The 16,664-nt window shown below is 38.6% G+C and overlaps 4 protein-coding genes across 5 annotated transcripts; 1 reads left to right on the top strand and 3 right to left on the bottom strand.

Moving 5' to 3' along the window:
- Positions 1-266: 266 nt before the first annotated feature.
- LOC103850055 (glyceraldehyde-3-phosphate dehydrogenase, cytosolic) lies at positions 267-2,832 on the top strand. Its single transcript, XM_009126757.3, has 9 exons — positions 267-472; positions 558-587; positions 675-775; positions 1,207-1,322; positions 1,426-1,525; positions 1,672-1,818; positions 1,921-1,981; positions 2,072-2,312; positions 2,388-2,832. The coding sequence occupies exons 1-9, from the start codon at positions 469-471 to the stop codon at positions 2,602-2,604; spliced, it is 1,017 nt and encodes a 338-aa protein (XP_009125005.2). The 5' UTR covers positions 267-468; the 3' UTR covers positions 2,605-2,832.
- Positions 2,833-3,731: 899 nt separating this feature from the next.
- On the bottom strand, positions 3,732-4,371 carry LOC103850054 (40S ribosomal protein S16-3). The gene has a single exon (XM_009126756.3). The coding sequence runs from the start codon at positions 4,307-4,309 to the stop codon at positions 3,869-3,871; it is 441 nt and encodes a 146-aa protein (XP_009125004.1). The 5' UTR covers positions 4,310-4,371; the 3' UTR covers positions 3,732-3,868.
- Positions 4,372-5,072: 701 nt separating this feature from the next.
- On the bottom strand, positions 5,073-10,928 carry LOC103850053 (probable UDP-N-acetylglucosamine--peptide N-acetylglucosaminyltransferase SEC). Of its 2 annotated transcripts, XM_009126755.3 has the most exons (25): positions 10,784-10,928; positions 10,343-10,488; positions 10,168-10,266; positions 10,043-10,093; positions 9,844-9,960; positions 9,702-9,758; positions 9,166-9,348; positions 8,997-9,075; positions 8,792-8,901; positions 8,667-8,720; positions 8,518-8,585; positions 8,348-8,450; positions 8,044-8,246; positions 7,786-7,882; positions 7,619-7,690; positions 7,366-7,442; positions 6,926-7,295; positions 6,731-6,841; positions 6,564-6,650; positions 6,350-6,477; positions 6,185-6,267; positions 5,996-6,101; positions 5,766-5,912; positions 5,555-5,675; positions 5,073-5,467 (listed from the first exon to the last, which is right to left on the bottom strand). In XM_009126755.3, the coding sequence occupies exons 1-25, from the start codon at positions 10,926-10,928 to the stop codon at positions 5,354-5,356; spliced, it is 2,928 nt and encodes a 975-aa protein (XP_009125003.1). In that variant the 3' UTR covers positions 5,073-5,353. The 2 variants fall into 2 exon arrangements, with proteins under 2 accessions (XP_009125003.1, XP_033146558.1); XM_033290667.1 differs by lacking the exons at positions 10,043-10,093; positions 10,168-10,266; positions 10,343-10,488; positions 10,784-10,928 and having other exon boundaries at positions 5,087-5,467; positions 9,166-9,447.
- A 1,423-nt stretch (positions 10,929-12,351) lies between these two features.
- LOC103850052 lies at positions 12,352-16,021 on the bottom strand. The gene is made up of 2 exons (XM_033290875.1): positions 14,419-16,021; positions 12,352-14,259 (listed from the first exon to the last, which is right to left on the bottom strand). The coding sequence occupies exons 1-2, from the start codon at positions 15,797-15,799 to the stop codon at positions 13,961-13,963; spliced, it is 1,680 nt and encodes a 559-aa protein (XP_033146766.1). The 5' UTR covers positions 15,800-16,021; the 3' UTR covers positions 12,352-13,960.
- Between the last annotated feature and the right edge of the window lie 643 nt (positions 16,022-16,664).

Raw genomic sequence — 16,664 nt, 5'->3', positions numbered from 1 at the left:
GGGGCGTCACTTCTAGAAAAATTGAAATCGTCTACTAAAATGGGCCGCACTTGTCAAACGCGATGCGTTTCATGCCAAACCGACTTGACCCGGCCCGTTCTACGGTTTTTAAAGAATCTTCTAGTTCATCGCGTGAGATGCAGACGCCACGACTCGCTAATTAATTTCCTAATTAACAAATCAGGGGTGACGACATTTTTGCTAAAACAGAGTGGCTAACGAAGGTAGATAAGGTAATTAAAGGGAGTAGCGTAGGGTAACTTGGTCATTTTGGTTTTTAAGAAAATATTAAAAATCAGATCTGACTTATTTCCCAAGAAAAACTCTCCACCGTTGGATCTTACCCGACCCCTTCGCCACGTTCTTCTCTCTTTTAAATACACCTCTTCACGGATCTCACTCACTCACTTAGTCTCTCTCTGCTAATCTCATCTTCAATCTCTCTCTCTCTCTCTCTCGCACATCACCATGGGTGAGTATATCTACTTTGTTGAATTGGTTTCTGCTTATGATGTTGTTTATTCTCATCTGAACCTTTTGTTTTTTTCTGTTTGTAGCTAACGGTAAGATCAAGATCGGAATCAACGGTGAGTTTTCGATTTATTAGTTTTGTTAACTTACGTATATGTATCAGATCTGTTGAGCTGACGTTTTTGTTTATGTATAATCGATAGGATTCGGAAGAATCGGTCGTTTGGTTGCTAGAGTCGTTCTCCAGAGGGACGATGTTGAGCTCGTCGCCGTTAACGATCCCTTCATCACCACTGAGTACATGGTTTGTGTTTCCTTCCTTCAACGACGTCGTTTCGATCGTTTTGATATGCATGTGTGATCTTAAATGATTGTTTATTCAGTACTCAGATCCAGAAACTGGTTTAGTCGTATGGTTTTCGTGTTGGAGGAGCTGATCAGATTCTTAGTGACTCGATAATGTTATCGATTAGTTGAGTTTGAGCAACGTAATTTATTACTCTCTTCGACGTCGTTTCGATCCGTTTGATTGTTTAGTATGCATGTGTGATCTTATTGCTTAGATGAATGTTTATTCATTACTTAGATCGAGAAACTGGTTTAGTTGTTTGTTTTGTAGCTTTATAAGCTGATCAGATCTTAGTGCCGGTATAACGCTTGGATTAGCCTGTTTTTGATTAATTGAATGAGATTTGAGCAACGGTACTGATTGCTCTCTGTGTTTGATTGGTGCAGACGTACATGTTCAAGTACGACAGTGTTCACGGTCAATGGAAACACCATGAGCTTAAGGTTAAGGACGAGAAGACTCTTCTCTTCGGTGAGAAGCCTGTCACCGTCTTTGGCATCAGGTGCTACATCTACTGGATTGTTATCTTGACTGTACCCTGTGTTTGTATTTATAGTTGATTTTGAGGGTTTTTAAATCTTACGAGTGATTTGTGTATTGTGAAGGAACCCTGAGGATATCCCATGGGGTGAGGCTGGAGCTGACTTCGTTGTTGAGTCCACCGGTGTGTTCACTGACAAGGACAAAGCTGCTGCTCACTTGAAGGTTTGTTTTTACCTGCTTTCGATGTTATATATTCGTATAGACTGATTCATCTGCTATAGCTTGTTGGTCTTGGAAGAGTTTTATATCCCTGTGTTTCAGCTTAAGTGTTGTTTTCAACTGAATGATTTGGTGATTTGTTTGTTCAGGGTGGTGCCAAGAAGGTTGTCATCTCTGCCCCGAGCAAGGACGCTCCCATGTTTGTTGTTGGTGTCAACGAGCACGAGTACAAGTCCGACCTTGACATCGTCTCCAACGCTAGTTGCACCACTAACTGCCTTGCCCCTCTTGCCAAGGTATACATTATCTCATCGTCTATTACAAATCAAGTTGATAATGTTTTGATCTTTGCAAGTGAATACGTTTCCTCTTCCTTTATCATGGGTTTCCTCCTGTAGGTTATCAACGACAGGTTCGGAATTGTTGAGGGTCTTATGACCACCGTGCACTCCATCACCGGTAAATTTCTCAATCTTTAAATAAATGTACTAAAAACTGTTTTGAAAGGAAAACGCTGACACTAATGGGGGTTTGTTTTTATGATATCAGCTACTCAGAAGACTGTTGATGGACCATCAATGAAGGACTGGAGAGGTGGAAGAGCCGCTTCGTTCAACATCATTCCCAGCAGCACCGGAGCTGCCAAGGCTGTCGGAAAGGTGCTTCCACAGCTTAACGGAAAGTTGACAGGAATGTCATTCCGTGTCCCCACCGTTGATGTCTCAGTTGTTGACCTCACGGTTAGACTCGAGAAATCTGCAACTTACGACCAGATCAAGAAGGCTATCAAGTAAGCTTTTACTTCCAGTTAAGCTTTAATCACTTCTTCGATCATATATAAACTAACGGATTGAATTGTTTACAGGGAGGAATCTGAAGGCAAGCTAAAGGGAATCCTTGGATACACAGAGGATGATGTCGTCTCAACTGACTTCGTTGGTGACAGCAGGTCGAGCATTTTCGATGCCAAGGCTGGAATCGCATTGAGTGACAACTTCGTGAAGCTGGTGTCGTGGTATGACAACGAATGGGGTTACAGTACCCGTGTGGTCGACTTGATCGTCCACATGTCAAAGGCCTAAGCACAACAAGACCTCGAATGATGTTAGGAGGATGAAGTTTCGTCTATCGTCCCTGCTAATGGTTTAAATTTGTCGTTGTTTTGAATAAAATTTCTTGGGATTTAAATCTCTTTTTTTCAGTTTAAGCGAATCTCCCTCAGAGTTTGTGAAGAGGCTCTTTATGTTTGGCTTTTGATTATATTGAGTTGTGTTTTACCATTGATTCTAAAACGTTTCGTATGATCGTAACAGAGTAAAATTTTTTAGAACAAAAAGAAATCCACTTCATCAGTCCCATGGCTATTAATAGACTTAACTTTAGTTTGGTGACCTTCTCTTGAACTTTCACTATCTTTTGGGTTTTAGCTCATCTCCTTCAGTTGAGTTTACCGGTTTTTTTACTGAAACGTTATGTTTTGGCTTTTGATAAATTGAGTTACTTGTTTTATCAAATTTAATTACCTCTTAGTTAATTTTTGCGCAACCAAATATCTTTTGATCAAAGGCCCTGGTGAGAAAATTTTCAAATCTAAAAATGGCTTAAGATGGAGCGACAGACATGGAGGAACATATATTGGTTCTTTCAATCTCCCTGAAACCAACATATCATGCATTGTATTAGATCACCAACCCCATAAGCTGAGCCGGGAAATTTTTATGAAAGATGAACTTGCAATGGATACACATTTGATCTTGAAGACTTGCAGAGTAGGAGAAATGCACAAAAAAAAAAAAACTGCAAGCAGGAAACCTTAATCTATACAGCATTAAAAAGTTAGTTTGAAGACGCGAATTTTAAGAAGTTCGCGTCTTGATCAACAAACCAATCATCGTCACAAGACAAAAACATAGTCAAAAATTCGCGTCTTGATCAACAAACCAATCATCGTCACAAGACAAAAACATAGTCTTGATCTGTTTAAACAATCAGTACACATGTTCTCATTCCTAAGAGATCTGAACTTACTAATTATTCATGCCTCAACAAGGCAGAACCAGATCACATGTAAATACAATTCGTTATCTATAGGCGAGACAAATTACAACTAAACACATTTCATCTGATCAACTATAACACCTATCAACTACAAGCCAGATCATTTCACAAACCTACATATACCCAATTATTTCAGCAAGTGACTAATCAATTTCATCAAATCGAAAATGAGATTAAAGATAGCAAACACTGTAAAAACATTTAAGTTCTTCAAAGAGTAACCAAAACAACAAAAACAAAACGCAATAGCGAATACTTGAACAACGCATAAGACCGACCACATTTGTTTTAACGGTAACTCTTCTGGAAACGAGAACGAGCACCACGCCCTCCAAATTTCTTCGGCTCGCACCTCCTCGGATCCGCCACCAGCAGAGTCCTATCGTACCTAATCAAAATATCCTTCACCTCCTTCTTCGACTGCTCATCCACATACTTCTGATAAAACGCCACCAACGCCTTAGCAATACTCTGACGAATCGCGTAGACCTGTGAAGTGTGACCACCGCCATTAACGCGGATCCTCATGTCCACGCCGGCGAAACGGTGCTTCCCGAGGAGGAGGACCGGCTCGAAGATCTTGAACCGGAGGATCTCGGGCTGGAAGAGCTCGATCGGGGAGCCGTTGAGCTTGATCATACCGCACCCGGGCTTGCAGTGGGTGACGGCGACGGCCGTCTTCTTCCTCCCGAAGCATTGCACGGATTGTTTAGCTGGTTTCGTCGCCATTGCTAGGGTTTTGTGATTCGGTTGCTCACTTGCAGCAGCTAGAGTGATATATGAGGAAGAAGAGAAAGCCCTAATGTGATAATGGGCTATATTAAAGGCCCATTAGCTCTTATGTGAACATGGGCTATGATGTATTATTAAGGGCCTAGGTAATACTACTTCGTATTGTGTATATACAAATGATATCGTATTAACAAATTGATATACCTCATTGCTACTGTGCGAGTGTTAATAATTTTACTGTTGACTAACATTTTATATTAACTAAAAATGGTTTTTCTGTGTGTTATATGGTAAATTCAGACATTTTGATAATTTTATCTATTGAACTGGTGGTTTGGTGGTGATTAAGTTGAGGACAAAATTCAATACGATTAAGTCACCAGGGTTCAAGTTCCTGTTAAGTTACGGGAGAATTAACATTTGACATTGTTAAAGGCATGGAACCGACACGTATACTGAAAATATAGGCTGCTAACAAGTAGTTAATCTGGACTCACTTATGTGGAAGCGAGAATACTTTTGTATAATTCAAAAAAAAATATATGGTTTTTGTTATGGTTGAAATAGACCATTTTCTAATGAATGATATAAAACCTACCGGTTTAGGTAAGATAAACCGGGTGTTTTTCATCTTTACCAGTTTGGTTTCCACCAAATGATTCAGAACCTATTTGGCTTTATAGAAATGATTTGGGAGTTAGGTTTGCAGTTGCAAGTTTGGCTTATAGAAATGACTTGGAGTTAGGTTTGCACTTGCAAGTTTGGGAGTTCAAAAAGTTTAATAATGTTGAGGTTTATATTACAATGATATGACATGTTTTTTTATATAATGTGATACAACATTGGGATCTAAAGGATAACATCACAGCAAGCTTCTGTTATAGTATACAACAGCCCCATAATAATAGGTAATCTTTTCTACCTCTGATAAATTTTATCAATCTTTATGCTACTAACTCTCTTCGGTTTGTTTTTTTTTAATTTACAACGCCGAGTGAAATCTTGATTATGCTCTCAATTTTTCTTTTCCCTCATTTGTTTTTATCTGTCATGTGGGAACTCCATGTCCTTTTCCACTACTTTGAAGTGTTGAGGCTTCTGTCCAGAGCAGTGGAGGTTCCACATTTTGAAGTATGACCTCTCAAGATTCTTCACCTGTAGAGTTAGTAGCCAATGGGAAACTAACTGATTAAAGAAACAAACCGGAACAAGAGAGGAATGGAGATAAGAACCAAGACTAACCCAGCGCATGGTGTCAAATAGAGGACAGGTTAAGCGGCTGGCCCTCAGTTCCTTAGTCAGTGCTTGAAGTTTCGGCTTGTTAAGCGCCAAAGAGACAGCCTTCTCTTCGTATTCCTCCAAGCTGTTAGATTTCACCAAGCATCTCATCATATAAACTTAAGAATGTAGAGCAAACAAGTACAAGTTGGTTTTATGCTGATTAGACACTCACCTATTAACAATCATCTCATGTCCTAGACCAGTTGCAAGACAGAGTGATCCAGCCACTCGAGTCGCCATTTTCTCAAGTGGTAATGTTATCATCGGTACACCAGCCCACAGCACATCTGTTCCTGTTGTGTGTCCGTTACACAGAGGCCTAGGGACACAGCAAGATTGTGGTTAGAGTGTTGTTGTTTTCAGAAATATAATGAATCAAGTAGAGAGGGAAAAGGAACTCACGTGTCGAGGATAACATCTGCAAGGACACTTCGCCTTATATGCTCATTCTTCATGGCAACATCTGTGAAGATAATCTGATCAGGATGCACTCCTTGAGCAGCAGCATCTGTATAAAAAATATATGGTCGATTAGTAATGTTATAAGAAAGGACAAGACAACGCTAAGCAAGGGAATGAAACCACACGTACATGCGCGAAACCTCATCTCTCCAGCTGCAGGGAAACGGAGAAGCCAAAGAGCACTGTTGGGTACTCGTTTAAGAACGTTGCACCTTCATGGCCAAAAGAAAGAACAAGTCAGTTTTGCTGAAAGAGAAAAAAAAATCACATCTCTACCTAAGAAAAACATTTTACCAAGTATTGACGATCTCAGGATCCATTTTGTACAGCTGGTTGAAGCATCCAAATATGAATTTATCTTCAGGAAGTCCATAGTCAGATCTCTTGGGCTTAGACTTTGGATCCAACACATCCTGATTTTTCTGCAGATAGAATTTATACAATTGAGATGATACTCAAAAACTACATGAATGTAACATTATAAAAACAACTTAGTCACTGATCATACCTGCTTGTAATCATTGACAAAGTAGCAGTGGGGAAGATGGACAAGCTTCTCTGAGTAGATATGTGCATATTGCAGAGGAGACACAAACTGAAAAAGAAAAGAGAGTAACTCAGTCATTATTCTGAATTTTTGCTTTGTTTGTGAAGACTTTGAATTCAATTACTAACCTCATCAGTCACTAAGTAGTCGATGTAGGTAGCTCCAGTTGTACCAGGGAAGCCCATATATGAAACCTGGATTGGTGCAGGCTGCATAGCAAATATTTCATTCCTAGCTCCCTGCACAGGTTTAAACCAAGAACCATTACCAAAAAAGCTTTCCATGGGGGTTGGTTACAGCTCCAGATTGTTCTGAGCACATACCTTAGTGTAACCATTTAGATTAATCAGGATCTGGATTTTGTCTTCGTTTATAGTCTTGGCGATAGCATCGGATGACATAGCGGAAACGTCAAGGAAATGCTCAGCTTCTGACTGTGTGCGCTGTCTCCACTCAGTGCCGTCGTTTGGACTCAACGCATAGCAGAAAACCTCGACGTTGTCTCTGTTGTGCATCCCAAACACTGATCCCATGAGGTGTGACAACGGATGATTACCAAAATCACTGCTCATGTATCCAATCCTTAGTCTCTTGAATCCTCCCTCGCGTTTCACAGGGACACCAGCTGGGTGGTTGAAGGGAGGTAGTCCAAAACGGGAAGCGATTATAGAGCAGTGTGCAGCGTATTTACGACTGCAAAAATATAGGAGAGTTATAAGGAACATGCCAGTAAAGTATTAGTTTTGAAGTTTCAGCTTCAAACCTGATTTCAAGGGCGAGGATGGGATCAATAGGATATGCTATTGCATGGAAGGGCTGGACACTTGGAAGGACAGACATCTGAAGACAACAATAGGATATGAGCTATAGTAAAAACTATAAAAAATTAATAATATTGGGACAATTCACAGAGTTATTAATTTATCGTGTTTATTAATTTCTAGAGTTTATACATGTACTTTCTTACTGTGAATTATCATAAAAAGTAGCAAAAGTTTTGTGGCATATGCACTTACATTTATTTGCCTCCTAATAATGCCTTCAACTTCAGTGAACATTTTGCTGCGGTCCTCCCAACAGCATACACACTGGTACCAGCAGCAGGGAAGAAGAATAAACTCATGAGAGACGATGAGAATAAACAATAGCCAGAGAACGGAGACAGAAGCTAAAAGTCTTATACCTGCAAGGTGTGCAGAAGGTTGCAAGTTGCTTCTGGGAAGTCTGGTCGTAATAGCAAGGCCTGCTTATAGCTCGTTATGGCAGCTTCCACATGACCACTGCTTATGCAAAAAAGGTCCAAAAAAACATCAACCCAAAAATAAATATCATTCTGATGGATCACATACAGTTAAAAGAAGGCCAATGCTGCACTGCTAGTGTAAACATCTTAACTGTTCTAAATCTCAGAATCAAGCGTCTAAATAACATGAATGGATACCTATCCTTGTAAGCTGAGGCAAGGTTTGCATGAGCTTCAGCCATTGTAGGACGGAAGGTAATAGCATGCATGTAATCCTGAATCGCTTCAGTTACCCTCCCAATCTCTTTGAAAGTATTGCCTCTATTAACAAGAGCATCAGCAGCCAAGGGATCAATACGCAGAACCTCATTATAGCAGGATATAGCGTTCGTGTAGTTTCCCTGCAGTTGAGGAGTAAAAAAACAACCAACATTCGTCAAACATGTTCAAAAAGAGTTCAATAATGATTGGAGATTGACAAAAGGAGCATGTAGCCAGCTACCTGTTGTTTGTAAATTAACGCAAGGTTGTTGAAAGGCGCAGATAGCCCTGTCGTCACAGTCAAAGTAGCTTGGAATAATGAGGAAGCAGGACCCATCATATTCCTGCTCAAAGTTACCGTAAGTATTAATACTGTGAATGTAGTAAGAAGTTAGAAAGAGAACCACATACCACTCCATATATATATTTCCAAGATTAGCCATTGCTTGTGGATGATTCGGTTGTAAATGAAGACAATGCTGCAAAAAAAAAAACACCACATGTCCGTCAGAAATGTGTGAGTTCATTAACAAGCCTCAAGAAAAAGAAACCACACTTACATTATAACACCGAACTGCTTCCTCTACACGCCCAATGTCCTTCAACGCATTACCCTTTAAGTTACAAAGATCATATGTTAGAAATATAATTCATAGACCACACGATATGTATTCTTGATGCTAACCAAGTTGTTGTAAGCCTCTAAGAAACGTGGATCTCGGGAGATAGCCTGCTTGTAGTGTCGAATTGCTAAATCCAGTTGACCTTGCTCATAGTATATAGTGGCTATGTTTCCTGCGTTTTGTAGTTAATCTCAGTAATGAAAAAAAGACATCAAACAATTACTTGAACAATTGAATTTTATTACAGTTGGATCAAAATAAACTCACCAAATGCCATTGCAAAACTTGGCCGCGCCTGTATGGCATGCTGATAACACATGATTGCCTCTGTAGGTCTCCCCAGTGCCTTATAGACAAAAGATTGAAAAAACTTGCGTTTCTTAATATTTTCCAGAAAACATTGTTGCAGTGAACTTTTTTCAGAATATAAACGAACCTTATACACGTTTCCCAGATTAAAATATGCATCAGGGAATGCAGGTTTCAACTTCACAGCTTCCTTGTAGTATTGAAGGGCTCTGTTGAGATCACCAGACTCCATGAAAAGACCAGCGAGATTCGACCAAGCAATAGCAAACGTTGGTTGAATGCGAACAGCTTCAAGGTAGCAACTGTAAGCCTGCACAAAATATTTACATTCTAACAATATGGACTCTAGTAGTAGTAGAGGATCCTGACTATAAGACTGACGATCATCCCTGCCTGCCTTTCAGTATGTCTGTATTGATTGTGGATTATGACACAAGTACAACACAGAAACAAAAATGAAATGCGTCCATCAGTAATGGCACTTGATAAACCAGTAATCAGGCTACAGATTGTGATGCTAGATTACTAGAGCATCACGCCCACCTTTCATTTACTTATTTTTTATTTAGGTTCAATTACAAGTTCTTCTGCCATGGAGAATCTTGGATCAATTTTAACACCTTCAAATACTTAAAGCTTAAAGAGCCAATTAACTAGACTTACTTCCTGAATTAATCCTTGAGCCTTCATCAGATTCCCCAGATTACTATGTGCATCAACCTAGGGGAAAACAAAATCACATTATCAGGTGAGAAGAACTTGTTTTTTTAATCAGGATAAAAGGATCATAAATTCAAAATATTACCAGAAGTGGATTCAGTGAGAGGGCTTGCTGACAGCATTGTGTTGCCTCGCTGAGTCTTCCCTTTCGCATGTATGCACTAGCCAGATTCGACCAAGCATCAGCATAGTTTGGCTTCAGCTGAGAAATAGATCCAAAAGAAAGGGTAAGAAAGAGAGAGAGAAAATGAAGATAAAGTAGCAGCATCAGTGTTGGCACAAACCTCAATGGCGATCAAGTAGTAGCGGATTGCACGATCAGTGTCCCCTTTTTCCTGAGAGAGAGCAGATCACAGTTATATAAGTATTGCCAATAACAAACTGATCAAGCAAAGGACAAGCTGTTCACCTTCCAAGCGTTCGCCATGTTTCCATAACACTCAGCAAACTGAGGTTGGATCCGAAGAGCTTCTTCATTTCTAGCAATGCACATATCATAATCTTGCAGCTGTCACACCATGTAAACACACAAGTTAACAACTCTACAAGTTCATTAAAAAAAACAAAAAGACAGAAAATAGTACCTGGTAATAAATAGCACCAATAAGAAGAAGGTTATCAGTGCGCAAAGGGTTCCTCTGGTAAACCAAGTTGCTATGCTCAAGAGCTTGTTTGAAATCGCCTGCCTTGTAGAGCTGATGAGCAAGTGTCAAGCGTGCATCATCATCAGCTGCAGCAAAACATCAACAATCAGAAGCTAACCAATAACAGTCACATTCTCACAAAAAGCAATTAACTTTTTTTCTTTAATCCTAAAACAAACAAAAAAACCAAGCTACCAAAGCTAATAACTTTCCTCATCCAGACAAAAAGAAAAAAACACAAGTTGCAGTTTGATTCCACACCAAAAGCTAAGATCTTTCGAATTTTCATCATCATAACAAAACTAGATCGCAAAAAAACTATAGTTAAATCAACGGATAGAAAACACACAGATCAGGTGAAATTAAAAACAAATCAGAAACCTTCATGAGACTTATTAAACTGATTGAGAAGAAGACTCGAAGACGACGAAGACGTAGAAGACAAATCAAGCTTCCTGGTGAAAACTTCGTCAAGGAACACAGGTCTAGAGATCATCATCCCAGCTCCGTTTCTCGACGACAACATCTCCTTCCGATCTCAAAACTATCGCCGGAGAATCAAAGCTCCGATTATACGAAAAGGGCTATAAACCCTAGAATCGAATTTCGATTTCCCCTTTCTCTATGGAGACCTTCCTCGAGCTTTGTTTGCTTCCTTCTTCTTCTTCTTCTTTAGCTTTTTCTCTTCTTTTTATTATTTTATTACTTTTTTGTTTTTTTTTTCCTTTTTTTGAACCAATCAGAATCTTACAGACTTGAATGCTTAACACGTGTCGGTGTTTAAGCCGTTGATTAGCGTGATGGTCAAAGAGTCAACAAAATCTGAGCAACCCCTAAGAGAAGGTGTGATTCTTTTGTCTGTGGTAACACGTGTCCATGTCGCAACAGTGTTGTACTTCTCAAAGGTTGTCCTAATAGATAGATATCCACCCGATTTTGTTTTTAAAACAAAAATATTTAATTCCAAAATAGTGCCGTGATTAACTTAAATGTGCCAAAATAAAACGTAACTCTGATTAATTACCTTAGGATGAAAAACTAGGAAAGAGATTATACTACTTTGGGATACTGTATCTTGGTCTTAAAGTAAAGGCGATTATTATGTTTTTAATTGAACTTTTTTATTCAAATATGCAAAATAAACCAATGTTACAATCTTTCATCAATTGATTATGATTAGACACCCGTTAATCTGCTGTACAGTCGACCAATCAACAACTTACACAATGCAACTAACCGTCTTTTATATGGGATCAGTGCATGACACCTGAAAGTTTATGATAGATTATGAAAACCATGTCGAGTGTTGACAGTGACTAGCTTTCTCATATGAAGTCACCGAGACAATCGTTCAATTTTGTCTTTGGTTTTTATATATTTTACCAACTAATTAAATTAGTGAAAATAAGAATTCAAACGAATCGGCGCCAAACTATATCTAGAACATGGGAGAGTTACGTTAGACCATCATAAATCTTATCTCTATTTAACCCACTCAAGGGGCCCAACAATGGTTTGCTCAACCGACACCGAGTCTATATTTACCAAACTTTCTCCCTCAACTTGTCAACCCCACGTTCATCAGGGACCACCATATACAATCATCATTTTCAAAACGCCACGTACTTAATTGAAAGAAGAAGAAAGCGTCAACGTCCAACCTTCTTGGGCCCCTGAAGACAAAATAATGCGTAACAATTAACTAAAGTTTATAAAATCGGGTTACTAGATGATGATCTTCCACACATGACTTGCATGCATTTGGTCAAATGAGTTTTATATATTACTGATCTTTGAAGGGTTTAACTGTTTAAGTTATTGTTTGCCCTATGATGCTGATCTTCCACACATGCTTGCATACATTTTGTCACATAAATATAGAACATACATTGCTCTTTTGTAGATGTAAGATTTGGCATGGAGCAAGTGTTTAAATTATATTGTGTTCGACACTTGGAACTACTTTTCTGCTTAAATTAAACTTTCTCTGAATTCGATTTTTTTTAAACAAAACTTTCATAACTAAGCATGACACAGCTGCTTCTGGTTATTTCTGTTACTTATATAGAGCTTCACACTAAGAAGATACTAACAGCTTAGTAGATAATGATGGTGACTCTTCATGCTCAGACTTTGGACTCTCATTGGAGTGTCTAGCAGATATGACCTTGTCAAGAGCTTGGTCAGGGACATAAATCCATCTGGTTTCCATATCTGCAACTATGGCAAATTGGCAATGGCTGCATCAAGTTCTCCAAGGTCCAAGCAGAACATGATGATCTCATCGTGCAGTGGGCCGCAATAAATTATGGCATTCATTTAGTTTATATAGTCCACTTAACTCATTTTTAATGGCTTACACTAGCTTTTAGGGCCGTCTATTTGCATGTGGAATGGTCCAAAAAAAATTTAAAGTCCATTTATATGTTTTCTAATATTAAATTTAGATTTAATTAAAATTATGTTTATAAAATTTAAAATATATCTAATTCTAATCTTCGTATTTACTTATTAACTAATAAAAACAAAACAAACTATAAGCATCAATCATATCTCATCACGTGTGGTATTTTAATATTCAATATAACTGTAGAAAGTCAATACTCTAATTTGATTATGTTTAGAAACCTGTTATTAATTATTTTGTTATTTAAGAAATACATTTTCACCATTTTTTTACAAAAATTAATTATTCACATCTTTATCGCAAACCAAAATAATTAAATGAGTTTCAAAAAAATATTTTTAACAAAGTTTGAGACGTCGCCAAAAGAGTAGCCAAGAAGACTGAAGGCATAATGGAGCTCTTATAGCAGTTAAGTCGCCAATCGTTGGAACTCCACCCAATTCAATCACCTATACAAATTCATTATCAGTAACATGATGGATCAACAAATTTATAATATAATGCTCTAGATGTCTCTTGCCTTTTGACATGAGCACAATTGCCAACTCGACTTCCCACTCTTATAATGAATTGTTCACAACAGGAAAAAATGGTTCTATTGCCTTTGACATGAGCACATGAGCTGTTATTGCAAATGTTAAGTAACCAAAGATTAGGTTTTCATACCTGAGCTCAAACATTTATAATAAATTGTTCACCACAGGAAAAAGTAATAATTTGTGGCTATTGTTTGAACAATCATTAATCGGGTTCAAGATGTAATGGATGGAAATCTCCAGTAAATAGTAACTAAAATAGGCTAAGGCCACCATTAGATACCTTTTCCGAATTACAAGGTTTCTTGTCATCTCGGAAAAGAAGAAGAATGAAAAATCCAAAAACCAACTGAGTTACCTACTTTACTAATTTTTTGTTTGTCAACCGGTGTTATATTAAAACATTAACGGAATACAAAGCCAACTAGCGGTAAACCGCTACCGGAGCCAACAACCCACCATAGGAGAGACAAAGACAGCAATACAAGAGGATAAACCATAAGATGAAACCTAAAAGAACCAACACTAAAAACTAAAAGACAACAAACCGTCATAAAAAACATATTACTTAATTTATTAAATTATACATTTCATTTGTTTGGGCATACGCCGAACTCAACCAACTAAAGGAGTTATGGTTGGACCGGTTCGGCCGGCTGGTCTGGTCCAGTTTTGAAAATACTGGTTAAAGTCTTGTGCTGAGTCTAGCAGAAATTTGAGAGAACACTCAAGATTACAACAATAAACCTCATAAGTATCCACCAAGTAGAACTTTAAAATAAGGGGAGGTAGGCAACGAGAGCCGCATGAGGCGCATTTAGGTCTCGTAGAACGGTCATTGCGAACAAGTTGTATTATCTCTTCCCCGTGGTGGCGAGTGCAGACTCTTGCGCCGTAGAGTGTAAGATTATGCCCTAGCACACATTGATAACGATAAGTGAATCCTGGCTTAGCATTTGGAAACTCACCAACCACACACTTAATATGAAAAGTGACTCCAGAAACATGGCATGTGTAAAACCATTCCTCATGTGGATCTAAAACGGCTTCACAAACTTCACACCAATACTTACCGCTGACTTCTTTCTCACCATGGCGCAAGAATAGAAAATGCTCATCACCCTTGCGTTTTATCTTTTTCGGTAGAGTAGCACACGCCAAGCACAATGAGAAATCACATTCAGTACAACGTAGCACATGCTTTTTGGTGAGCTTACAGCCCCCACAATTTCCCTCGTCCAGGGTAGTGATAAAGAGGGTATGCGGGTGACATTCATGATCACTATACGATGAGATCACGAACGCACATCGCATGTCTAGTGATACTCCCTTATCACTCTCGTACCTGAAACCATTGGATATTGTTTGACATGCACCACACCGAAAGAAAGAGTCGCTTGTATCATTGTCATTGGCGTTTAAATAAAACGGCGTCGTGGAGAGCCAATGTCGTTTTCGAAGAGGAAGATTAGCACATGTTTCGTGGATGATAAAGTGGCATTCCATACACTTGTAGTGAGCCTCGGAAAAGATAGGATGGACGCAAGCTTCACAACGCATGCTTCCGTCAGTCATATCATCCTCATCTTCAACCGTGTATAAGATATGTTCTTCATGGGAAAAATGTTTAATTGAAATTCCCTCTTCAATAACTTCGAATGGCAAAACATCAAAATATTCTTCAGGCACCCCTTCGAGCTCTACCCCATCCCACACATCACTTCTAGTTGCGCATTTTGAGTGAACGACATAATCATCAGGACATGTGGAACATGAATAAGCTCCGTACCTCCAATCCACCTTCTTGTGACAAATCATGCATTTCCTCTTCCCAAAACCAAGAGAAAAGGTGTGAGAGACTCGGTGGTTGTGGCGATTGATGTTTATGACGTGTGGTAGCTTGATACATTCCCAATGGAACATGACACCGCATGGAGCGCATACGTAAGGGCATCGTTCACCATGGGTACCACAAGCGTTGCAAGTGAAGGTGTCATTTCTAACCATACATGTAAGTGTATGCTCGTGGCACTTCGCTGTTTCCACAATCGGTGGTGGTGGCTCCTTGGAACACCTCACGTGCATGCTGAAATCGCATAGCGAACAATGGTAGAAATAGCTCTTGAGTTCTTGCTGGCATTCATCGCATTTACTCTTGGAGTGATCAGGTGGTCGTGGGACATCAATGAGAAGCTCCAGCGGATGGTATGGATGGAACGGGTGGTTTATATCGTCCGGTGAGCTTGGGACACAACGAAGATGCCACTTCTTGATGCATAAACTGCAACGCCAGCGAAAATCATTGTCTTCAATATGCTCCAGACAGTCGCCACAAAAATTGGAAGGAGAACGATTAAGATTCTTTATCACAGACTTCGCAGTAAAAGCGATCTCCCACCGATCATCGAAAGGAACCTCATCTCTATGGTCGGGGGACCAGAAATGTGTATCCATTCTTATCGTGGCTAAGTATGAAAATGCCTATAACAGATATGCATGTATATGATTATATAGCCAAAAGTAAATCAATCAACTTGGTGAGTCTTTTTTTTAAGAATACGATGTTACTCTACGGGTGTTGATATATTAATAAAATGATAATCAACCCTCTTTTTTTTTTTTGAACAAATCAACCCTCTTTAGCTGTCACCAATTAACTAATCAAGGTTATTTATCAAGTCAATGAAAATTAAATATCCTTAACTACAATATACATATCCTGAATAAAGAAAGACTAAATTATTATTAAAAAAACTACTGGTCCATAGCCTTGTGTTTCTCGCATTCCAAAGAAAACGTGTATCCAGCAGCACATCTGCACATGGGAACGCACAATCTCATGACTCTTCAAGCACGGAAGGCTCCGGGAGCAGACCACAATTTTTATTTACTCTGTACTATGTTTTAATACTTCTTTTATTTAGTGGAGTATTAGTGGAGTGTGTTTCAAACAAAAAAGTGTTTTAAAAAAAAAGGAGTATCAGTGGAGTGAACTGCATTTTCTCATTATGTTTGGGAAAATTAAAGTAAAATTGTATTTCAAATCTATTTGTGCTTTAATGCTTTAGTTTTTGTCTGTTTGGAGATGGTAATTCGGATGAGTGATCTATTTCTGATCTATCAAAGTTTTTATTAGAATGATTTATTTCTGATCTATCAAAGTTTGTATTTGTTCGGAGATGATAATTTGGATAATGTTTTCTGTTCAATATATTTTAAATTATCCGAGTTACCATCTATTTTTTCAACAAATTTTAACTATGCGGTATTTTTCAGAAAGTTAAATTATCCATAAAATCTATTATAAAGTTTAAAATAC

The sequence above is a fragment of the Brassica rapa genome, chromosome A01, assembly GCF_000309985.2.
Source record: "Brassica rapa cultivar Chiifu-401-42 chromosome A01, CAAS_Brap_v3.01, whole genome shotgun sequence".
Lineage (NCBI taxonomy): Eukaryota > Viridiplantae > Streptophyta > Magnoliopsida > Brassicales > Brassicaceae > Brassica > Brassica rapa.
Note: the sequence above shows the minus strand (reverse complement) of the source record. Positions and strands in the feature narration are given on the sequence as shown.